At 38.1% G+C, this 26,290-nt stretch overlaps 1 protein-coding gene across 1 annotated transcript in view; it reads left to right on the plus strand.

The window, feature by feature from the left end:
• eys (EGF-like photoreceptor maintenance factor) overlaps positions 1 to 26,290 on the plus strand; it is a 149,395-nt gene that overhangs the window by 71,543 nt on the left and 51,562 nt on the right. The window contains exons 27-37 of the mRNA XM_086045079.1: positions 3,339 to 3,510; positions 3,762 to 3,840; positions 4,397 to 4,587; positions 6,720 to 6,844; positions 7,365 to 7,489; positions 8,418 to 8,631; positions 16,251 to 16,441; positions 16,955 to 17,046; positions 20,269 to 20,419; positions 20,710 to 20,822; positions 21,067 to 21,233. Of these exons, the coding sequence (XP_085901205.1) occupies positions 3,339 to 3,510; positions 3,762 to 3,840; positions 4,397 to 4,587; positions 6,720 to 6,844; positions 7,365 to 7,489; positions 8,418 to 8,631; positions 16,251 to 16,441; positions 16,955 to 17,046; positions 20,269 to 20,419; positions 20,710 to 20,822; positions 21,067 to 21,233 (1,620 nt within the window). The remainder of the gene's footprint in view (positions 1 to 3,338; positions 3,511 to 3,761; positions 3,841 to 4,396; positions 4,588 to 6,719; positions 6,845 to 7,364; positions 7,490 to 8,417; positions 8,632 to 16,250; positions 16,442 to 16,954; positions 17,047 to 20,268; positions 20,420 to 20,709; positions 20,823 to 21,066; positions 21,234 to 26,290) is intronic.

The raw sequence follows: 26,290 nt of genomic DNA on the forward strand, positions 1-26,290 counted from the left end.
TTAAAAACAAGATAGCTACTGTACCTTTTACAACTGTGTGTTAAATCTAATTGTTTTATACTGTATTTAGTCCCCTGAGGAGAAAATGAAAGTCAAAAACGTCCAGTAATGTGTATAGTCCCTTCTTTATGCCAAATTCAGTTGCTGATGTTTGTGTGGAAGCTGTCTGATTAAAGTTAATGTTGGCGAGAAACTAAAGGATGTTTCTCCATTCGATAACTAATGAGGTGTCAAACTGACTCATGAGAGTTAATCATTTGGCTTGCAGCTAATGATTTTTTCTTAAAAAGCATTAAGGTATATTCTTTTTATTATTATTTTTTTTTTTACAGTAGTGGAATGTTAAGTGAGCATGAGGTAACTTGAGGGCGAACCAAGCGAGCGAACCATATAATTATTTTAATAATTTTATCATATCTTCTTTTCCATTAAATTGAATATAGGCCACATCAATGCAAATGCTATTCAGTTAATAAGATTAGCATCCTTAATATTAAGATGACAATTTTGTGAAGGCCGTATATCTAACTTAAACAAAGTACATTACAAAATTGTTTTTTGTCACATTTGCCCAAATATATTTAGGACAATACTTTGAAAAATGTGAACATAACCTTATATTAATGGCTTACTCTCTATCAAGGCCTGAGCAAGGACCCTATTCCATGTTTTTGTTATTATTTGGTAATATTATCATTTCAGTGGATAAAATACTTTCTGGGCAACTTTAAAGCCCATATCCCACTGAGAAGCGAACATTTGCGACTGTTGGCTAAAGTAAAAAATGCACGTTCACATTAGGGTTCGTTCATCACAAATTGTTCTCCAAATGTTCGCCAAATGTTTGGCGAATATTTGCCTGTGCCTTTCTTGTCACGAGAGAATTTCAAAATTTCCTTGTGACAAGAAAAATCTCTAAAACTGTTGGTATTGTCTGACGAATGTTTTGTGAACATTTGCAACATTGAACGACCGGTGCCAAACTCTGATGTGAACGCAACATAAATCAGATTTTCTCCACAGTTTACCCGCCAGACAAGCAAAATTCCACTGATCAGCTGTAATAAGACTGAAGTAAGGATAGCTGATTACGATTGGACTCGTCAACAGCTCCATGGCAACTTGTTTGTGCAGTCATAATTGAGACGGTGCAGTGAGAGGTGTGTACCACTCCTAATAGGTCAGTGGTAAGTACGATCAATATTCCGCAAACAGAAAGCTAGCATAGTAGGAATTAAGATGATTAGTTCTGGCTTTTCTCTTAACCTTAACCATGGGCATACAGTTGTAAGTTCGATTTCGTTTTATGCAGTGTTTTTTTTCAGTTTTCAAAGGTAACTATTCCATCTTTGTGTTTTATTCACACAGATTCACTCCTATAATCAAAAACGTACTATTTATACAGATTTTTTTCCAACATGCTTGTACTATCAATACAACATTATACCTGCACAATTCAATGATACTCAACAAAATCTGGCCTTTAACAATATAATAACAATGCTTATTTTTTCAACAATACTTCATTAATAAACCATCTGTCCATCTGTTTAAAAGAAAAGAAGAGGAAGAAGACATTTTTTTTAACCAGGATAGGAAGTGCTTATAGGAAAGGTCAGTTAACAATGGATTTTTAATGAAAGAAGAAAAAAAAACATCAATATTCTGTAGTTAAACAAAAACAAAAGGTCTGATATGCAATGTGACCTGTGTCTTTTAGATCTATTGAAAATAATGAATGAGCCTGACAATGCAGTTTACTGCATCAATGGGATATGCAGTTCAACAGATAATCATTACATAGCTTGACAAGGGCATGCAGTATATGACCCATGAGTAGCATTAAAGGATAAAGCTGCAGCGTTAGTTTTGTTTTCGCCAAAAAGTCTAATAAAAACAAATGACATACTCAAACTGTTTAAGTTTTTCAATTTACACTGTCTGGTTGCGTTTTAATGTTGTTGAGGTTGTATTCCCAAAGGTGTTGATCAATAAAAATAGTCAATACTCCCTTGAATTTCATACCTCCACCAGCTTCATCTAATACGAGGAAGGATGGATCCTTTGTTTTTTTTTTTTATCCGTGCCAAAGTTTGACCTTACCGTCCCAATGTGGCAGCAGGAGTCGAGGTGCATCAGACCAAGCAATCTTCTTCCAATCTTCTCGTCAAATTATCTTTGTCCATTCTTTCATTGTTACATTGTTACATGTGTGTGTGAGAAAGGATACTTCAGTTTCCTGCTCTGAACTCGGAGCGGCACCAGGTCATGTGTCCTGCTGCGTTTTTGTTATGGTTCAAATGATTGTGCTTTTAGAGATGTTCTTCTAATGAGTGGATATTTTCGTTGACCACTGGTAATTTTCATCTGACCCCGGCCATCATTTTTGAACGCTCATTACCTGAATCTTTTCTGTTTGTCAGGCCACCATCTTTAAATCCTACACATAATTCTGAGTGGAAATCTGTCCCTGGAGATTTAGAAGATCATGTTGACTATGTCTACATGCTTAATACACTAAGGGGTTAGATATTGTGTTAACAAGCAGTTGAATATCAGGGGCTGTTAGGCACATAATTAAGGATTAGCTCTCACACTTAACACTGAAAGGCTCTTATACACACTACCAATTTATTTTATTTGCACATACACACTACTAAAATGCACTCGCACTCACTAATGAAATACGCTCATCCACAACACTGAAAGGGCCTAACCCTAACTGAAGAGTTTGAATACACACTAATGAAACGTTGCCATACGTACTAGTGAAACGTTTCATACACACAAGTAAAAATGTCACACACACTAAAAATGTTGTCATACACACTACCAGAGCTGGGCATTTTACTAAAAATTGAGCATCCGTTATTCGTCAGCCGTCTGCAGCTTGGGTACCCTTCCCTCGTCCGTCACTCGCCTTTTTTTCGGGGGGTAAAAATAGTACCTGCTTATAGGATCCCCCCTAGCGACAACCCCTCCCCCCTGCATCCCTCATTTGGCTACTGACTACCACACAAATTCCTATTGGCCCATTTTTGTGGAAAATGTACATTGAATATTTCTCAGCCTTTGTAAAAAAGAGAAAAATCAAATAAAAAATCCAAAAACAAAACATCCATCCATCCACCCATTATCATCACAAGGGTCACGGGCATGCTGGGGCCCATCCACACACTATACACGGACACTGAATGAATATATGAGTAGGAAGGTCCTGACTTACCCTTAACTTTTGCTCTCCAAACGAACAAATGTATTACTTTTTCCTTCAAGCACTAAATGACTACCTCTCCTGTTGAGGTGTACTGTTTAAAGAAGTGGGCTTTATTTCCTAGGGGCATGGTGTGAAGCGAACATTGACAAGTGCATTTCAAAGCCATGCCAAAATGGTGGGAGATGTATTGACGAAGCCGATCGATATCACTGTGTGTGCCCCAACGGCTTCTTTGGCCCTGACTGTGAGACCAACATTGATGAATGCTTGTCGGCACCTTGTTTTCAAGGGAGGTAAGTATTTATCTCTGTCCCCTTTAAATGGGAAACACTGCAAATTAGGAGGAACTATGATGGAATTACTTTGAATTAAGGTCCCCCCTCACTGTCATGATGAATTTCAGGATGTCAAATTATGTTTCTCAACATGTGTTTTGTGCATCAATAGAGCTGCTTTCAAAGAAGCATTCTGTTTAAACTCAGCTCTCATCAGTTTTTGCTACTTAAATCAATTCCGCCCCCCCACTGCTTCCGGCCCACCTTAGCTGTCATGATGGAATCGCTTCCTACACGTGTCTTTGCGAGGCGGGATGGAGCGGCAGCAGATGTGAAGCAAACATTGATGTGAGTAGAGTTCAATGATTAAACCTGGTGAATGTTCGGGAAGAATAACTTTGTAGTCTTTGTGTGGTCTCTGGTGTCACTAACTTTATCGACTCCCCTACGAGATAGTGGGACTGAAGCACCACGATCATGCAAACGTTGTACAAATACCTGATTAAAGTAAATTGCTCAGTCTAATGCTTAATTGATTCAAACACAACACAGCTTCAGCTGGACTCTAAAGATAAGGCATTGAGTTTCTTATAATGTCTCTTTGAACATTTAGTTTAATCTGTTCTGATTGCCTGTTTGTGGTCTATAATAGTGGTGGACCAGCCCAGACACTTTTCGTGTTGTGTTAGCTGGAGCATTGGTGATAAGATTGTTGTTCACAATTGTGTGTAGTGTTGTCAAATTGTATTTGTCACAGAGTCTATAAATTATTCTGAACAACGACAGGGGGCGTGTGGGAGTAAATAAATATACAGAGGCGTTTCTTGTTGCCTCTGCTAATGTTTTGTACTTTTGTTGAGACCCATTACCGATTATATTTGATGTACTGTATATTTATTTGCAGGACTGTCTTACCAATCCCTGTTTGAATGGAGGCTCTTGCGTGGATCTGACTGATAAATACTCATGCTTTTGTCGGGATGGTTACACAGGAAAATCCTGCGAGTATGACATTGACGGATGCAAAGAATTTGCACATTTTTGTTCTAATGGAGCTACTTGCACTGATGGCGAAGGGTTCAACTTTACTTGCAGGTGAGTTGATATGGTTGCTGTTGTCGAACTAAAACATTTAAAAGCATGAACAGGACAGCATTAAATTATTTAATGCAAAACTGGCCTTTTCAAAGATGAAGAATTGCAAAACATCCACTGAGTAATGATACTGTATTTCTTATATGAGGAGATCCAATGTACACTTTCCTGTGTATTTTTTCTTGTATGCTACACCAAGGAGCAGATCGCACACCTACTGTATTCTAATCTATTAAACTAAGAGAAAGGTAACCGACCAGTCATTGGTGCCATGACTAATGATTGTGTAGACTGACCAATGACAATTGTTGACAGTTTCTACTGTATGAAAGGTGAGAAGAGGAAAAAAAAAGAGTAAAGTGGAAAAAAAATGAAATCTCATCTAATAATGCATATATACCTGGCTGTACATAAAACAAATGTGTTTCTTATCATGGATTCTCTGAATGCTGTGATAAACTGTGATAATTTGTTCATGGCATTGGAATAATCATTCTAAAACTAGACAACTTAAAAATTAAAAGTTCGAGAACCATGCTTGAATTTCAACTCAGACAAAGTCTGAGAACCTTGAATATTCGACCTACATCTCGCTTGCAGAGTTCAGCCTGTCACCAATTAAAATTACATTTTGAGTAGCACTGCGGTGTGTGTGTGTGTGTTCGATCATATCGCCCACCAGTGCTACGGATAGACTGCAAGGTAGTCATTACTATTTAATTGCAGACTTTCTATCCCCTGAGTGATGACACGCATGTAAATACATGTTGTATGTGGTAAGAGTGAGATAGGACTCTGCATCGTACTTGGTGTCCTACGGTTAATTGCTTTGTCTGACCTTATACTGGTATGCTTCTATACGGTCTGTGTCACGTTTTAATGTATCCAGGACAACCATGACTTCAAAAAGGCCACTGCTCTCATACAATATTGATTTAGTGGACTACATTTTTATATTCAATTCAAGGCAAGTCTACTGGAGTGTGCGAATATTACGGGCAGGTAAAGCGTGCTTTGCTTGGCATTTACAAATAAATGTGTAGTCTGATTAATATACACACAGCACAGATTCACAAATCTAATGATATTCAATATAAGAGCCGTATCTGCCTTTGCAAAGATGAGAATACAAATGTTGGTCAGCATTTGTCAAGAGATTTTTTGCTTATTATTGCATTTGTAGTAACGTTGTTGTTTGCGCTTAGTCGGAGGATTGTGCAGTGTGTATATGTAGTAGAACCTGTTTAACAAGCATTACGACCTGTCACTTATGAAATAATAATACTAATAAAATTGTCCTTTGTTTTTCAACTGAAATTTGAGAAAAAATCTTAAGCAATTTTCCTTGAATGCTACATATGAATACACATATGAAGTATCTGATGGATCCACATTTTCCGTGGGAAATTAAATTCACTCATGCGATATTTTTTCTTGGTTATAAAAATGATGATTGAAGTGATGCATATTTCTGGTCTGCACCTGTCCAACAAATAGCCTCAGAATCACTTTGTTGTGCATGTATGGTCAGCTCGGAGGTTACGCATGAAAAACTTGCTCATTCGCTGTTGCTGCTGTTGTACATGATGAAATCAAAAGTACCTTACACAGCTCACTTAACAACACAAGTGCCAAAATGAAAAAAAAAGTCAGCAGCAAAAAATATGATTAGAGAGTGCTGTTTATGTTCCTGAGGTCATACAGAGGGATCTTACTAAAGCCATGGGTTTTTTCTTAAATCATCAAGTTCTTCAAGTCCATCAGAAAAAATGTTGCAACTGCAGGCCAAATTTGGAGGAATAACAAGATACCATGGTTGAGACAACATAATTCTGTACTACTATGTATATTAAACAAAACAAAAAGGAATGCGTACTTTGAAGAATGTTTAGTTATTTAAATGAGTGGAGAAATGGATGGCTAGATAAGCAGATATCTAGACGAATCCTGGATGTAAGGTATCCTACTACCAATTACAAACAAATCTTATTAATAAGCCCAGATGAATGAAAGTAAAAAAGACAACAGCCAACAAGCTCTCCAATAAATAATGAAGCATCTCTTGGTTTCAGCCAGCAACGTGGAAGGAACTGACAGCCTCCCACGTTGAATAACATATTATGTTTTCTTAGCTGTCCGGCAGGTTTCATGGGGGATTTATGTGAAGCGGAAGTTAACGAATGTGGCTCATCTCCCTGCCACAACGATGCCATTTGCCAAGATCTTATTAATAGCTACGTCTGCCACTGTCGGTCAGGTAAGTCGCTCACACATTGTGGAGGTTTGTCAGGTGACATCAAGCCAACGAGCCCACGCCGTCTGTTACATGAACCCTTTGTTACTCATGAAAAGACTGCAATGTTGTCTTCCTCTGTCCCACTTTCCTGGAGTACACTTTGCTATATGTAAAGCAATTTAAAACCTAAAGAGCATTTATATTAGACATAAGGCAACTGAATAAGGTGCTGTGAAAGGTTACAATCCCCTGTAAAGTTACTATTCTACCAAACCTTGTAATAGTCATCTGCTTTTCTCCGGGGAACGATCTAGTCACACAGTACGAAAATAAAGTGATAAATAGACGATACTTCTGCGCCTCATTAAAATATATGCGGCGCCCATACTCTTAGTGAAAGCCTTTTTCTTGTCTGTGCATAAGTGTGAACCCAAAAAGAAGAAAATCGATGTGAGAGCATCTGATTGATATTCACTTCAGAGGGTGGAAGTGGGAGAGCCAGGGCTCACCAGTGCACTCTGTGGGCTTTTGTTCCTGGCAGGTTGGACAGGCCTTCACTGTGAGGATGACATTAATGAGTGCCTTCCACAGCCCTGCAACCAGGGGATATGCGTTCAGGGTGATCCAGGCTACGGCTACACCTGTTTCTGTCGTCCTGGATTTGTGGTGAGGCTCCCCACCTGTTTCTGCCTCTCCATTATTATTCTTTTTCTTTTTTAGAATTAACCTTTATCCTCCTGCACCCTCAACTCCCTCGACAATCATGCTTATTATGAAGCAATAAGATTACTTTGTTGGACCGATAAAATACCGATGCTGCACTAAATTGACAACGACTAGAGTGCAAATTTCTCGCCTGGGTGAACAAGACTAATTTGGATCAGCACCAAACGAAGTCATGATACGTTTGTCATCAAGATTGATGCATCCTGAAACTAATACACCGTTTTTAGACATGGAATCCTATTTGGTAACTCAAATTGAAATAAACCTCTCCAATTGCAGTAAAATCATGTCATTTCTAATGTGATACTCTCATGACAATAGAGGAAAAAAAATGTAATACAATTTAACAAGGGAGCATGTGCTTAGTGTGTCTGTCTCACAGTCAAAAGGAACTGGCTCTTTCCATATTGAATTTGCACATTCTACTTGTGCCTGTTGTCATTTTCTGCAGGTACTCTCCCTTCCTCTCACACTCCAAATTCCTGCTTGTTAATGTCTAAAGGATAAAGTCTAAAGTGAGGTGCTAGAATGGTAATGTCCCAGATTGGCAACGAATGCCCTATGAGAAAAAAAATGGGTTGTTCCTTGCCTTATGGGTTGTTCCTTGCCTTATGCCCCACCCCTCTCCAAGAGTTCAGGGGTGAAGTAGTTTTTCTGTGACTATTCTTACAAACAAATAAACTGCACTGGAAACTTAACCTCTTAAGTATTGAAATACTATTCATGCATGAGACTACATTTGCATAAATTCACATAATTAAATATTACTTCTTCAACGCGAACTTTAGTTTTCATACTGTTAACATTATATACAGTTAGGGTTTCATTTCAAACTCACGTCTACAGGCTGTTTATTCTGCATACACAGGGGAGGAACTGTGAGCACAACTATGATGATTGCCTCTTAAATCCATGTCCAGAAGCACATTCCTGTGTAGATGGCATCAACAAGGTCACCTGCCTCCCTCCTGCAACGGATGCTGTTCCCTTGGAGACTGCACTCAAGAACATCACTCGCGGCTTTACACCACGTGTGCAAACACAAACACTCAGCCCTTCGTCGACAGCTGAGCAATCCACAGGTATAAAACCACACTTTATGTGTCCTACTGCAGTGTCCTTATGGTGCTTTACAGATTGAAACGGTTTAATTCCTGACTCACAAGCATGAAAGGTTGGATCAGTATTTTTGCTTGCCTTATTCCAGATTCATGTGGTGCTTGGATTGATGCACTGTCTCGTGTATTTTTTTTAAATTTTGCGTTTGTGCATCTGCAGAGAAAAAACAATGGAAATGAGGAAGCAGGTGGTCTGCAAATTGTGTACCAGAAAACTGAGAGAGGATTCTAAACAAATCAATTCTTTCCACATCATTTCCATTGACTGTTCTTGGTCATTTTGGAATGAGTGGACACTCTCTGAGTTCAGTTATTTCCCAATAAAAATGTCATTCCTATTTTGGGTTTTTCAAAATTCAAAGAGCCTAAGGCAATGACTTGTATTGAGTCGCCATACCCCTCCCAACCTATAGAGTCTAGACACATATTACCTACAATCAAATCCTCGATCGATGCTACTAGAAAAATGGCCTCACTCAAATTAAAACACTTTGATTTACTTGATGTTGTTGCTGTCTCAATGAGGTCGCAGCGTGCTATGAGATTTTGATTAAGTGGTGGTGAAATACGTATTCATTTTATTAGTGCACTGTGTATCTATCTCTACACCCCTTGTATTTGGCAAAGACCCTAAATTCATGACAATCAATTGAGATTCATGATTTTGGTAAATCATAGCATCAGTAATTTACAACCACCATCACATAATAACTGACAAATCCCACCGTATGTTAATATTGTTCTCTGTTGGGGTCAATAAAAAGTCAGCAATATTACCTTCAGTAGACATGTTGCCAATTTTAAATCAATTTCCTGTATTGGTTCTCTTTAGATGCAGGCGCCTAATATAGTGATGAGTAAGTTTGGTCTTTGTTACTGAGTATACAGTAAGCTTGTAGACGAAAATGCAAACGGAAGCCCGTTTAATATGATAGCCGGATTACTATTTGTTCCGACCTTCCGACAAAAAGGTGGAAAGACAGACGGCGGAAGATGATAAATTTTAGGAAAATGCCCAGCTCTGGTCAATAAGCAGCCAAACAGGATAGGTTTAAAAAGAATAATAATTATATATTCTTTATAATGCATTTCTTAATGCCAAAAGTAGTACGGAATTATTAAGTAAAATCTATGATGGTTGGGATAGGGATTTGAAAGAGTTTCATGCCAAAATGAGATGAAAAGAATGTTTACAGCTTACTTATACAGCCACAACGAATGAAAATCTCCAATTGATTCAGTATAAATTAATGACAAGAATTTACTATAGTAGGGACAAAATTCATAAGTTTGATTTATTTTCTTCTCCTGCTTGTTTGAAGTGCAGTAAGGGTGACTCCTCATTCATTCTTTTTGGTATTGTGAAAAAGTACAGAAAACCTGGTTTGATATTGAGAGATGGCTCTGTAATATTAGTAAGCAACTATTTGTATTTACACCAGAAACTTGTTTACTACAAAATGTGAAACAAATAAAATACCCTATGAGATGGCAATTAATATTTTCTTCATTAGTTTATAAGAAGTCATTGTCACAACATTGGAAAAATATGAATGCTGTAGGAATAAATAAATGGAAATTGTCAATGAATTATTATTTAAATATTGAGGGAATTATATCAGCAGGCAAAAATAAAACAAAAACAGTTTGATTTTGTTTGGAAGCAAATATTTGATGCCCTTTAAATAGTTAACACAATGTTAAAATGATGTATTTTTTATGTGTGTGTGTACTTTTTATTTGTACTTTTGTAAATTAGGTTTGTTTTTCTTAGAGCCCATGTTGAAGGACGCAGCAGGAATATGTCGATGTATGTATGTGTGCGTGAGTATGTGAGAGTGAATGTTTGTAAGCGGGGAGGGGGGGGTTTGTTTGTCGGTTGTGTTTGTTTTTTTTCGAGTCTTTGACGTTTAAATTAGAAGGGGAAAAAGTGAAGGGGTGGAATGTTAAGAGGACTGTGCACTGCCAAAATGTGTATGTCTCCTGTATGATCCTAACAATGTATTGTATTTAGTTAATATTTTTATAGGAGACCCGCTTTGTTTTGTTTATTTATTTGTGTAAGTGTGCATATATGTGTACATTTATGCAGATATTGTTTTTTTTTTCTTCTTTTTGTAAAATAAAAACAATTGGGGAAAAAAAAGAATAATAATGATAATATTCTGGTAGACCAGATGGTTCACTTTACCAAGTAGTTTGTTTGTCAAATGCATTTGGTAAAGGTCGGGGACCTAAGGAAAAATGCCAGGTTGGTGGGCAATAGCTTTGACATTATGGCCAATTAGAAGAGTGAAGTACTGAGCATAAGGGGCCACTATCTCTTGAAGTGTCAGAAGAGAAGTAAAACCCATCAATCAGTGCTCCTTTTCAAAGTAAAGTATAAGTAAATGGTTGAGTTGGGTACATACGGAGATGTTCAGAATGTGAAGCAAGATCGTGTGCTCAGTGTGTATTTGCAAACTTGAAATTGGACGGTTGTCTACATAATCCCCTGGATCAGGCTGGTACATCTCGATGAGGAACATCACTGAGGCACCCTTGAGCAACGTCTCTAACCCTGATTGGCCCTGACCAGACTCGTGTTTAATCAGGTGGCAAAATATGGCAAAAATGTTGATTTCATACAAAAGATAAAAGTCCAATCATTTCAACACGCTTTATCAGTCAGATGAAAGGTACAGATCACATATTTCATACGTTATTGCTGTTGAATTGTGCTGTGTTGAGAGGGGAGGCAGATTGTTTCTTCTTGACAGATGAGGTCTGCCTTACCTTTGAAACTGTTCACAAAGCAGCAGAGCAGTTAAGCAGACCTATTGAACACAGACGAGCTTGAACCAATTCAGTGTGACACGCTGAAATTCACTCTGGGCCAAACATAATGGAGTCTTCCCAGCTACACCTGATCCATTCTTGGGCCATGGTGAAGTGCATTTGTACAGCGGGTTACATGTGTTTTCTGTAGAAAAGCAAGCATTCATAAGCCATCTCATATACGGACAACTTTGTAATGACACTGAATTAGTTTTAAAGTTTAAGGGCATGGAAACCTGCAAGTTAATCTAACTAGGTCACAATCTAAGAGAAAGACGTGCCCTTGGTGTTGCTTGAAATAGATATAGATGGTGCTTCTTTAAATCCCAGTCTGCTTTGCAACGTGTTTTGAAAAAAAAAACAGAACAACAACAATGTCAATAGGAATTCAAACAGAGGCTTTGAGGTACAGTGACTTGGATTCACACCGTTGAACACAGCAAACCTTATTTCACGGACCGATCCTTTTCCTTTTCTACCATCACTGTGCACAGAATGCTGTGCTCCACAGTTTGAGAGATGATGGAGATCTCAGAGGGCAGAGCCGGTGGGGAAAAGCTGACTGCCGTCAAGGCATGCTGGCTTTCTCGTGTCTTATACACCAGCGGAATATGAACGATGGAAGATCCAACGCAAGCTTTATTTACATAAAGTGCAAAGGACAGTTTGAATGATTGTTTAGAGGTGTTTTATTTCAACAAAATATTTATGAATTGCTTTGTATCTCCAGTGCTGTAGAACTGCACTGCCTCAAACTGTTTGTAATATTTAAGTTATTTAACTACTTAGAAAGCACTCATAGTGTAGTGGTACTGGTGCTTTTGTGCTGACTGTGCTGATTTAAGGGCGGGTGCCCTGATTTAAAAAAAAAAAAAAAAGTAAGTTGCGCCAGGAAGGGCATCCAGCGTAGAAAAAACAAACAAAACAAAAACTAGGCCAAACAAATAATGCCATTGACCTGCTGTGTCGAAAATAGCAACAACTACTACTTAGAGAGGAATATTAGCGAAATGCAATGCAGGTCCACACCATTGTACACTGCAAGCAAAATAATAAGCATACAGTATTACCTGTATTAAATTAAATCTTCTCTGATAGTATCAGCCAATCAGTCTTTTTGTCATTTTTTTCTCCTCCATGTATTTCAAAAGCTTTCCTGTGTTTGGAAATGTGTTCATTGTAAAATATTGCATTTTGTTTTCACTTCCAGTTTCACGACTTTGCCAGTGAGTCATGGCTACACTCACGTTTGGAATGCTCGTGAATGAAAGACAGCCTGAAGGAAGTCCTATGAATTATGAGTATTATTTATTATTTAAATCCATTCAACAAAAATATAAATAGACAGATCTTGAAGTCCAAGGATATAATTATAAAGTAAAAAGAACTGTAACACGGAGGATGCAGTTTTCTGCCATATAACATTCAGCAGTGGTTTCTTCTGTCACCTATCTTCAGAGCAAGAGATTTTTTTTCAGCAAATTTTGAGCGTAATGAATGACCTTTTGCCTCCCCTCGAGGCACAGAAATCGCAAGAGTCCAAGAATGGTCCTTCACAGTATTTTATCTCTGTCCTGTGACAAGTTCAATCAGTCAGTCTATTCCATTAACTGATAAATCAGGGACGAACCAGGACTTACACCCTGGGTTTTTTAAATAAATGGGACATAAAGTCTATATCAATTAAAAGTCATCAGGTAAGGTCCCGCCTTACAATAATGGTTCTCAAGCTCACATCCTACCAAAAATTGACTGTATATGTATTTTTTTCACAATGGGATAGCTTGTGCTACAACCTGACATTCACTCACTGACACATCGCTGGCGTCACCTTCATGACAGACATGACATGAACGTGTGACTTATATCATTCCTTTCACCTCCTTAATAGACGTGTATCAGGACAAGATGTAATTAGACTGGCTCAAAAAGATTCATATTCCCACTGAGAAAATGTTTGTTCTTTCTTTTAAAAGAGGAAAAGGCCTTTGAACAGACTACCGTCAAGATGAACTCCATGTCAGCAATTCATGATCGATATTGCTTTAAATCTGTAAATATAACCATAACTATAGTTTGCATAGTAAGTTTTCAAAATGGTGTATGCTTTCCAACAGCATAATAACATAGTTGATTACACGTCTGCTGCTTTTCTAAGGTTTGGGTTCCGAATTTCGGCTCCAGTGGTAGTTTATATGTTCTCCCCGTTACATGCATAGGTTTTCTCTGGGTACATCGTCTTCCTCCCATGTTCTAAAAACATGCATGTTAGGTAGGCTCAAAATTGTCCATAGGTGTGAATGGGAGCATTAATGGTTGTTTGTCAATGAACGCAATTGGCAATTGCAATTGGCTGGCGACCAGTTGAGATTATAACCCCACTTCTCACCAGAAATCAGATGGGAAAAGCTTCAGCTAACCCGCATCCCTAATGAGTACAAACAGTGTGGGAAATGGATGTAGATACATCTTCACTAGATAATCACACCTAATAAAAGCATGGGACAGATTAATGCACAAGATAAATGTCCCTACATACTATACACTGCCACTCTCCCATGAACAATAAAGGAACGTGATGCTATTGTGGACAGCAAGAACAAATATAATATTTCATCAGTGTGTCACAATCAATCAACAAATCAGAAAACAATCAAAGAGAAAAACAGGAGATCACAAAGAAAAAAAAACAGGAGATCATTCCAGAGAGTCAAATTCGGCTAGATTATTATAATGCAATTTATTTTGGAGTGGGCCAGTCCTCTCTCAAGCGTCTCCAGTTGGTCCAAAATGCTGCTGCTCGCCTCCTAACTGAAGCTCGGAAGATGGGGCACATAACCCCAATTCTGGCCTCCCTTCAATGGCTCCCAGTGCATTTGAGGATGCTTCTATTTGTTTCCAAGTCTTCTCATGGCCTTGCTCCGGCATACCTCTCTGAACTCCTCCACTCCTACGCACCTTCACGGTGCCTCAGGTCTGCGGACCAGACGCCGCTCGAGGTGCCGAGGATTAAGCGTTGCCTCAGAAGGGATCAAGCCTTTTCGGCTGCTGGTGCTTCCCTCTGGAATGACCTCCCATTAAATGTTAGGCATGTCCACTCGCTGTCCATTTGCAAAACGCATGTGAAGACACATTTCTTTTCTTTGGCTTTTGATCCGACGTGAGACTGACAGTTTTCTGCTGTTTTCCGGTGTCTACTGTACATAGTAATTTGTGTTTTGATTTATTGCTTTCACTTGTATATTATTGCTATTTTGTTATTTTTATGTAAGGTGCTTTGTTACAGCTGTAGCTATTATGAAATGCGCTATATAAATCAAGTTGTATTGGATTGGATTGGATTGGATTGTATAAAATTGTTGAGTCGTGAATGTACGTACAAATCTAAGAAAACAGTTTAAAAAAAGGAGACCTTTGAAGGTGAAGCTGGTGTTAATGAGGTACGAGACTGCTTCCATGCAGCAGCACTGCATCAAAGACGACTTCAGACTAAACAAGGCTTTAAGATGAATGAAAAGCTTTGTCTCTGAGGGGTAATTTTACATCATCAGCACTGGCAACTTGTATTGCCAGGAGTGAAGAACACAGCACTGCATCGTTGCATTGTTGGTTTATCCTCATTAATTCACAGATCACAGGATGTATGCGCCTCATGATTCTCTTTTTTGTCAGTGGTTTTACCTTGGGGTATTGGTCCTATAGCTTCCCAGTTCAAATGGGATATTTAGGTAAACATTCTTTCTAAATGCCCTGAGGAGCACGCTGTCAGATCAAAAGTGCTTGCCGGCCTATTACGACTTGACGTGTAACAAATATTGATAGCGGTCTCACTTGTGCTTGCTCGATTAATCATGGCAACAACTTAAAAGGAGCTATGCTGATTTCTCTAGTGTAATTAATGTTTTTTTTCTCCCTCTCCGCAGATAAGAACAGACAGAGCATGAGACAGGTGCATCCAGAAATGCTTTCAAGTTAACACACTCCCTGCTTTTGACTTCAGACTCTCAGTAACAGATTGCACGGTTTCTTTCAAATGAGAACTATATTGAGCATGAGTACCCCTAATGCAAGTCCGAGCCTGTCGTTTAAGTTGGTGTGCGTCACTCTCCGCTCAATACGCAGGGATAATAAGCAGGGATACTTTAACAGGAGTGTCCCATAATTGCATACTCTTACGGATGATACAAAACAAGTTATTCCTCGATAAAACTCGGCATGTAATAAATGTGCAGGACTACATTCGGCTTCTCTCTCCTGAGATTGTGCCATTTGCATGCTTAACAGCTTTCCCAGTGAATAAGATGGGTTTCACTTTGCCTCGACAGTGAGCAAAAAGGAGGAAAAAGATTTGCAGAATGTAGAATTCTTTGCAGTTCTTTTCAAATAAAAGCGATCTACTCTTGGTTCCTTGCTCAAGTTTTCTGCGTTTTCTCTTATGTGTCTTTCAGCTGTATTCTATTTCTGTTGCCAAGGTTATTTGATGGATACAGGTTACATTTACATTTTAGGCTGCAACAAAGCTGTAGCAAGAGACTCAGAGGAATACAAACAGCAAGTTCAAGTCTGTCTCACATCTTCTCAGCTAGGCATGGAAGCTGTTCCATGAAGTTCCATAAGATCACCCAGAGCACCCGCCGCTCTCTGGTGAAAGTGGGTGGACAAATGATTCCTCCATTCAGGGATGAATCATGGATCACTGCAGAATTCACAATAAAGATGTACAAATCTTTTCCATCATTTCACCATCTCTATTTGTATCCCCTTAGATTCAAACTATGTCCAGTATTTTGGAAATTCTTACCTGGAGTTTGAAGGGATTGACCTCAGCACAATCAGCAACGTAACTGTGAGATTTCAGACTCAAGCCGACCATGGAACTATTGTTTATGTGGGCCAAGGACCGGATAAGAGAGGTTTCATTTTCATGGAACTCTTTGTCATGGATGGGATGCTTCAGGTAAAACTTTTAGATGATGACAGCATGTATATGGAAGACAAATACTTGTGCATTTAAAGCATTATTTTACATGGAATGCAGGTGTTGCTCATTTTGTGCCAGTGAGCGTACAGGTATTACTTAGGAGATTAGAATATCCTGAAAAGGTTGTTGTTTTTCTCCAATGCAACTTTAAAGGTGGGTTTGACGTATTATATAAGTGACTCAGGACCCTTTTGGATTAGTTTCCTGTTTAGAATTTGACACTTTGAACCTACAAAACTGAAGCATTGCAGTTTGTGGTTTGTGCAGATGATAATTTTAATCAGCAAAGTTACAGCAAGGAACTGCTTGAGATATGTCCATTTGCATGTAATAGCTCAATACAAATTGTTGGTTTCATCTTTTATGATAAATTGCCAAAATCAAACAAGTTTTACGTGACATTCAAAATTTTCGGGTAGCACCTGTATTCAGTAATTCATGGAGAGGTTGCTCACATCCACAGATAGATTTCTCATAATTTTGTTTCAGTATGTCTTTTCCTGCAATGAAGGGGATGAAGTTGCATGGATTAACACACAAATTCATGTTGATGACGGCAAAGTGCACATTGTCAACATCAGGTATGTTCTTTTTAAATGAATTCCAATTCACTGTGAGGGATTATCATGTCCCTGAAAAGCTTGTGTTTAGGAGTGGTAATTTCAATTTACAGTTCTGACTTGGGTTTGTAAATAAACACATCTGCCCGTGGCAATAATATTTCATAATGAGGAAGAAGCCTATTCATATCATAAGCTTCTTAGCTTTACGTAACATACAAAATATGGTTGAATGGCATTAGCACCTCAGGTTGTATTCACTTCCCATCCCTAGTTATCCACTTGTGTCAAGTGTTGAAGCATTTGTTCAAATTAATGACTGTAAGTAAAATCAAGGGAGCATAGGAGAAGGAATTTATATTTTATTACAAACAAGCCTACATTTCAAAGAACTGAATCATATGCCACAATGCTGCCATTAAAAAGCATTAGTGATCAACGGGAATGCTTTATTGGTTGTTCTTAAGTCTTAATTTGTAGTTTTTCATGATGAAAAGATTAGCAATCAAAAGCCAAGCACAAAATTAATGTTTAAATGATTTAAATTAAAGCTGCAAATCCTAAAGTAAAGATATTGTTCTTGAGTCTTGGTGCAATCTTCTCAATAATATTGCTTATTCCACAACTGTAATAACCATTTTGGCAGTCCCTTACCAATGCTATTGTTTGATTTTTATCCATCCAGCCATCCAATATCGATACCGCTTATCCTGACAAGGGTCGCGGGTGCGCTGGAGCCTATCCTAGTTGTCTTCGGGCAGTAGGCGGGGGACACCCTGAATTGGTTGCCAGCCAATTGCAGGGCACACAGAGACGAACATCCGCGCTCACAATCACACCTAGGGGCAATTTTATAGAGTCCAATCAACTTACCATGCATGTTTTTGGAATGTGGGAGGAAACCGGAGTACCCGGAGAAAACCCACACAGGCACGGGGAGAAGATGCAAACCCCACACAGGGAAGCCAGAGCCGGGATCGAACCCACGACCTCTGAACTGTGAGGTGGACGTGCTAACCAGTCGGCCACCGTGCCGCCCTGTTTGATTTTTAATTATGTGTTAATTTTGTAATTGTTGTGATAGAAAATCCACTCATTTTTTTCAAAGGACCAAAACTTGGAAATTAGAACTGGTTGTTGATGAGCTTCCAGTTTTAAATGTCCTTGAACAAGGCACATAACCCATGACTAAGTGTCACTAGTATTAAAAGGCAGGAAAAGTACGTCATGAAAAAAAAACATGATTTAACACCAGAGCAAGGCTGCCTCCGCAGTCATTCCTTGACATAATAAAAGTGAAAAGCAATGTGTGTTTTCCCTATATTATACTCTTATTCTTCTTGCCAATACACATTGCATGTACAAAAATGTATAAAGATACAACAATACCAATGTTTGAAATTTATAGTGTATGAGTACAAATGAATACAAAACCTTCTATGGCATTGTTCAGTGAATTCAGGGTTGCCATGAAATGACAAAGAATGATGGAATAACTTTCTGTACATTGTAAGATTAGTCACTTTGTAGTGTCAATTTTAAAAACAGCAACAGGAATAGTGGAGGAGAAACAGCAAGAAAAATAGGATTGGATTTTTTTTTTTCTCTTTTTTAATTAAACATTAAAATGAATAAATATGTAAGTCATACTAATGTAGTTGTTATCAAAAAAAACTGTTGAAATGATCTTGGAGCAAGCTGTCAAGGTTGCGCCCCCCTCGCCTTCTCCCCTGAAGAAACAACCCTGGCCTAAATAGGTAAGTGCGTACCTATCAGCCAATCAAGTTCAAGGGCTGCAAGGCTCCACCCCCTGTTTTTTTCCTGCAAGAAAAATACAACAGTGGTAAGAATCCATCATAATGTTCTGTACTGAACCCTTGGAGACATTTTGAGAACGAGAGCTGTCATAACTAGAGGGTCAGGAGCGTGGAAAAATGGTTGCAGGTGTCACAAAGCAAATACTTTGTAATTGTCTGATAGCGGGCTCCGTCCATCTTTGTCTGATTTGACCCAAAGCTACAACACCATGGTCATCCTCACCGCCGAACTCATTATAGACTTTTAATATATCTTCCCGTCAAAGACACTTTTCAGTATGTTAAATAGAAACCCGGTGGGGATAGGTTCTCAAGGACAGTGTGTACCACTGCCCTCTGGCTGCTGGCCAGGCCCTTCTATCAGAATGTTTCTAAATTAACCGCCGTTCGATGCAAGCAAGCTCTTGAGGAAGGACTTAACACAGCTTGGAGTTGGTGCCCCAAGTATTTAACCGGCATATGCAACTGTTTGCAAAGTGAAGGCTAAGCAAATCTAACTAGATTGCTGCGTGGACCTCCTTACTTCCACTCAGTTAATAAGGGGTATCCGGAGCTGAGGAGGGTAATCTGTGGCTTGAGTGCCTTCAAGATGCTTTATTAAAAATATATTTCCTTATTCAATTAGTGTTGGTATTTTAACAGTCCTCATCATCATCAACAGTCCTTGGTCATTGTGAGGGTTCATAAAACATGGCTCGAAATAACTTTTTTTCTTTGCTAATCAGTGACTTCATTTGAGGAGAAACTTTTTATTAGAGGTTAATCCCAGGGACCCGAAGCAAGGGTTTTAATAAACAATAAAACTAAAATACAGTATAACGACTGAAAACAAACTAACAGTTTAAGCTAATAATGAATAATTTATTATGCTAATTGCAATTTTTTTGGTTTTGTTTTACGTCAGAATTCTGCAACAATTTGATGGCAAACTACCCAACCACTGCTGCAAAGCGTTACTGATGAACTGAACTATAACAAAAGTAAAAAAAAACCCTTACAGAACGTTGAACTGAAATTTCACAACCATGGAAAGATCATTTTGTTCCCTACATTATTGTAAAGGATTCCTTTTTTTTGTGTGTATGTTTGTCAATTATATCTGATTATTTATAGTAAATGTATTCTTATAAATCCAATATTTACAGTTGTATAGATTTATAATTATAAATACATAATTTTAAATTATACAACTTGAAAATATTTTCGATATATTTCTTATTTCTGGTTCACTGTGCAATTATTCCCAGTCCGTGTTTCCCTAGTCAATCCTTTTCTGTATGCCCCATATTATGAGGCACCTTGGCAGTAGTCAGTCCTATTAGCCTTAGCCCACCAGCGTTACATTTGGAAGGATGTGGAGTGGACTTACAAGGTTGTCAATGTGACCGCCTCAATAATTGCCCTTATGTGTCTCACTTCTTATTAGACAAAACCTGGCTCCTTGTGAGGCTGAAATAACTCTTTCCAGCCATGAGAAAATCAAAAGTGCAGCAACTAATTTGGGATTGGGACACATCATACAAAGAACAAACCATATCTTCATAGGCGGTCTGCCACGACGATACTTGGCCAATCAGGTAAGAATTGAAAAGCACTCATGTTCATGTGTTGGATCCTTGAAAACCTCTGAAGACATCAAGAAAATCTTAAAACGGAAATTTCAATTGGTCCTTAACTCTCTCATTTTGAATTACATGTGATTGCTACTCTGCAAAAGCAACAGGTTGTATTTACTGAATATTACACACGTTCTTCTGTTTGAGCACTTACAATAATAATGAAAAAGAAAGAAAACTCTTGCAAGTAGATCTTAAAATGTTTATTTTGGGATCAAAATGTTGAGGATTTTTTTCTTCTCCTCCCTTAGACTGCAAGGCCTTTCTACAACTTTACCGGCTGCATTGAAATAATTGAATTTAATGAAGTCAGAAGTTTGTACACATCCGATGCGATCACCAGCAACAATATAGGCACATGCAGGTAAAGAATTTTCACACATCAGTTGTCATCACTTGATAAATCCAAAATGGAGAAAGAAACTGGTTTCTTAGTTGGTATTTTCAAAGTTTAATCATTTTGCTATTATAATTGATTGTGTTGATGTCTGTTACATTTTGGTATTATCTAAGTGATAATGGATGGATTTGAGTATATTTTCAACCACTCACACAGTTTGCATGTTGACCATCAGTATGAGTCTTTTTTTCATTTGACTGACCAACAGTGTCAACACAACCGCACTCGCTGAAGCACCAAAACGCTCCCAGCATGAAATTTGTGGTGATGGTGTTTGCCTCAATGGGGGAACGTGTCAGGAGCTGCAACAACCTGGCAAAGATATGCCTTCCTGCCTCTGCCCGCTTCATTTTACTGGAACATTTTGTGAGAAAGGTGTTGTAATGTGTATATATAATTTTGTTGTTGTTGTTGTTGTGAGCTGAGAGTTTCCCACTTTGCACACTCAGTAAAAAGAAACTTGTAAAGCTACTCTATTATGACCTCAACAGTGGTATCTTCAAGAGACAGACAGCTAGTAATGTTGGTTAATATATGCTGAGCCTCTTTGGGTAATAGGTTTCACATCGAGGCAGAATAGAGTCCGCTGCATTAGAAATTTTGAGTGATGTGAATTATTCACGACATGATTAATGAAATGAAAGATCCATATAATCAGCTTGAACCATTCCTGAATGAGAATGCGACCTTGCGGCACTTGCTCATCATTCAGCCCAAACTCTCAACCGTCCCCTTCACAAATATTTCTTTTTGCGACACAATTTACTAGATATGGTTCAAAAGAGTAGAAAAACACACATGCACAAAACAAATCTACTACAAGATATTGATTCTCCCTTCACAAAAAATCATTCATACCAAATATGTGAACACGATAATATGTATAACTGACAACTTCTCTAGACTAATTATGTTGCCTGTTTATTCAGTCAATAAATTAGACCTAAAATAATAGTTGCAAAATCATTATAATGATATGTTTGGTTGTAGTCGAGAGATTGTTCCCTACTTTAGTGGTCTTGTGGACCAGCAAGAACACTGTTCATCTTAGGTTAGCACGAGCATCTGTACTAATATTTCTGCACATAGTTTGCACATACTTACGGTAACTGCACACTAAAATGATGCCGTGACAGTTTTTGATTGTTGTGTGTAAGCATTTTTTGTCATCGTGTTATTATGCATGTCATAAAGTTATAGGACCCCAGAGTTTCGTAGTTCTAATTACAATAATGATTATACCTAAATGACCGCTTTTTTAAAATGAAACATAAAAATGTGTATGTCCTTTTTATATCGTGTTGAACTCCACCATTTTCTCACATTGCCAGAAAGAAAGTTCTTGCTTACGCAACAAATTCTCAGTTCCATGAAGCTTCCCTTTAAAGACCAGCAGTGGGCCTTCAGATTAATTTCTGCTGACTTTGTAAGAACTGTCCCTTTCTCAAAAGCAGTCCATGCAGTCTCTCAGGTTTAACACATTCCAATCTCATATGAACACTCATCCATTGCTGTGCTTTGCACTCCCTGCTTGCAGTGGCCTGTAGAAGAAGTCCATGGGCTGTTTACATGCTGACAAAGCCTTTGCACGTGTGTCGCCATGGCAGCTTTGCTCGCTGACAACCTTGTCCTCACATCCCGTTAAATTAAGTGATAGCCACGAGAGAAGAAACAAAGTCATCGCTGCTCTTTGTTGTTTATCCAGACGTCATCTTGGCATGGAACTAATGACATTGACTTGTCTTCTAAATGCTGACTTGCATCCTGTAACCTTTGTTTGCTTACTTCCAGGGGACACATGCACAGGCTGCTTACATTAATGTTAAATCAAACTGATATCAATGAGATATGTATAATGTGCCTACACCTGCAGTATGCTTGCCTCGGTGATACAAGACAGCAATGTAAAATGTATTTATGCATAGATATCTGTTTTCACCCCAAATCTGTCTTGTTTGTTTGTTTATCCATTTAAACATGGTGTTAAAAGCCTGAAAGCAGCATGTGGGATGCAAATCTTCAACTGTTCCAAGTAGACGCACAATTTACATGTTTGAATATTTATTTGCGTTGTTCTGTGTTACAGGATGACATTATATTAGAAATACTGTGACAGCAGCAAAATGTACTGCGCTCGTGGGTGTGCTGCTTCTGAAAATTGTAAAGCCAGTACACCATAACTTAGGTCAAAGGTCAAATCCTTCTCTGATTATTTTCAGTGTTTTCTCTTCAATATTTTCAACTGACTTTTCTCAAGTTACTTTTTTTTTTAATTTGTTTTTAGGTATTTTGGCGTATTAATTTTTCCACGCAATACATGCAGGTGGATATAAAAAAATAGAATATTGTGTACAAACTTAATTTATGTAGTAGTTATTATGTAGTTCAATTCAAAAAGTGAAACTCGTATATTATATTATTTCACTCCACACAGTATATCCAGATTTTATGTTTTGTCTATAGCTTGAAGCTAAAACATTTTTAAAAATCACAGTCTTAAGAAATTTGAATATGAAAAAACACTAACCTTGATTTTGAATATAGAAATTAAGGAGGAATAAGCCTTTTGAAAAGTATTTTTATATTTGTTTAAGCATCTATATAATGTACGGTGTAGCAGGAGTTTCAGTTTTTATATTGAAGTACTGAAGTGAAATACATCTGCCACAATATTCGTATTTATTGAGATCCAACCAGAAATGGTTATGGTATACAGCAACATTTCCCAAATGTTTTCAGACCTTCAACATCCCAGTTGCCAGGGGCACAAAGCTAGATTGTTGATCTGATTTCTGAAGTGCATATTGTATACTTGTTTTTGTTTTTGTTTTATTATTGTTTATTTTGGACAAATTATTTCATCTAAATAAATCAAGTATACCTGCTGAATGGCACAGTTTTGGAATCCCTCATATACTGCACAGCGTTAGGTATTAAAAGAGAGGTGCATGCTTTCGGCTCCTTCAGATTCAGCCACTTGATCAGTTAATGAGACTGAGCTGAGCTGCGGCTATTTTTTATTTTTTTGCAAATGGCTGCCTTTTAAAAGCAACCGAGTTATTTGTGTCTACCCCTGAATGAAGTCCACTTGAAACATCAGTCAGTGTACTGAAATGGTTGTGCCATTTCTCTGATGGTCACAGTCTTGTTGTCTTTGCATGTCACTGCCACTCGGAATGTTGTTGGGCCAATATAAAAACCATGTAAAGGTTATACTCCACATTCAATTGTTGTGCCTTTATTTTTACAAAAGGGAGGCTTTTTTTTTTCGGCAAAATGACACCAAAATCTGCAATATCTTTGGTGATGCCAGATATGACAAACTGTCACAATTATAAAACAAAATCCTCAGCAAAACATTTGGATAAATTCCTGTCTGTCAAGGCAATTGTATCTTGTTTTAAAAAATAATGTCCAGTGCAGCCTTGAAATTTGCCTTGTAAGTCTAACAAATTGAATTTGACCAAAATGTGGACCTTAAAGTTGCCCAAAAATGTTGTCTTAATTTGTGACATTACCAAAAATGTCAGCATAAGGATCAGCTTCAAATGCTACTGGGTCTCTCATATTTCCAAATAAACTTTTTATAGTTTACAATTCTTTTGGTGTTGCCTCCTGTTCGCGATAAGAATTGTCTTAGGTTCTTGGAGGCCACGAGAACAAAAATACTTGAAATGCCCTACATATTTTGGAAATAGGTTACATTAATGTATGACACAGAATATCTAAAGGTAGCATACTTTTTGATATAACCTCCTGATAAGGTAGAACTTTTTGAAAAGACATAAATGGGACAAACCTGCAATCACCTTTCATTTGAATGATCCCCTCTCAGCCAACATCCTACATCAGACCTTCAGAAATTCAAGAAATAAGGACATAAGGTAATGAGCCGTAGAAGCAGGTCATAATCAATACAGACTGAATAATTTCCCGCCTCGGTGGCTTTGTCTTTTATGACTACATCTTTTCTTCAAAGCCATTTAGTCCCCAACTAATCCTATGATCACATAGCTTTCAATTGACTGTTTGACACAATATCTTTGGGAAGATCTTGGACCAGCCACCTCATCTTTGAAGAAACAATTTATCATAGCTTAAACTTCTGACTGGCATGACCGTATTTTGGGCTTCTTGATGTCAAACTATTAATCATCCACAAGTCACCGGCCTGAGATTAGAGGACTGACATGGACTGACATGCAGGGTGCTAACATGAGACAGCCAGACTTGGAGATCACAAATGTCAGGCTTGTCATGTGCACATAAAATCCCCAACAAAGAACCCTGCCTGACAGTTGCTTTGGATTGTCACTTCTCATGTATTTAAAAAGTGGGAAACATCATGAAAGTGACTCATTTGTTTGTCAGACTGTGTGATAAGCACATCACAGTTTTACGCTTTCAACGCTATTTATTTGTGCTATAGTCCATACTATTAATATTCTCAATTCATGTTTAAGTGTAAAAACCAAACTATGTTGTGTACTCTCCCTGAGCACAAAAGACACATGAACGCAATGAAGGTCATACAAAGACAGTGGAAAGTGAGTGTCTTTAAATGAACGCTAAACATAACTGACTTCATATGTAACTAACTTGTTGTCTCTTTTGTTGGATTGTATTTAGCAGCCAAAATAGGAAGTGAGTTATTTGTGAGATTTTCCCCAGCCAAATTTGCATCATCCATCTGTGGAGGTCTGCTTGCAGTTCTGTATCAACGTACTTGCATGTTTCAACCTCCCAGATAGATAAAACAGTTTATTCTTGAGAAAAATGTGGTTGTCTGCGCTCAGCCATGTACAAAATGTCAGTGCGGGACTAGTGGCTCGTTTTTAAAAGGAATGAAAAGAGCCACTTTGTTTGCATATGATTGAAGTTGACTGTGTTAACACCCGCAGAGGCGCAAACCTCACCATGCCAGAGTCACACCGGTCATGAAAATAGAGCCCCCTGTCCTTTTTTTTTTTTTTTTTTTTTTTGCTGTGCTGGGTAGCAGAGCTCTCTACCCCAACAACTTTACATGAAAAAATGACAAAAACATGACAAATTATTTCACCCCATAAATTCGGTGGCTGTGGAAATATATTTATTTCAGTTGTTTCATAATGAATCAAGCCAACTCTTTATTATCGCCATTGTTTGGTACATTGCCATTGAAATACAGATTGGAATTTTAGTCAATAAAAAATAGTACCATAGTTTTGCTGGCATTTATCCCTACCTAAGTAGTTGTTGCCCTATATTTTAACATAAAAATGCCACTGCACGTGATTTATATCATACGCTGTCATCTAACATTTGCTTCATGTCGGACACTGAGGTTAGAACTCCCTGAGCTGAAGCTGGCCATTTTTCAATCTCTTTTTGCGCAGCAAGCTCTGAAGCACTCTACCAGGTGTACAGTGTCACCATTGTCTTGTGGAGTTGAT

The sequence above is a fragment of the Filicampus tigris genome, chromosome 11, assembly GCF_054856515.1.
Source record: "Filicampus tigris isolate MCC_2025a chromosome 11, RoL_Ftig_1.0, whole genome shotgun sequence".
NCBI lineage: Eukaryota > Metazoa > Chordata > Actinopteri > Syngnathiformes > Syngnathidae > Filicampus > Filicampus tigris.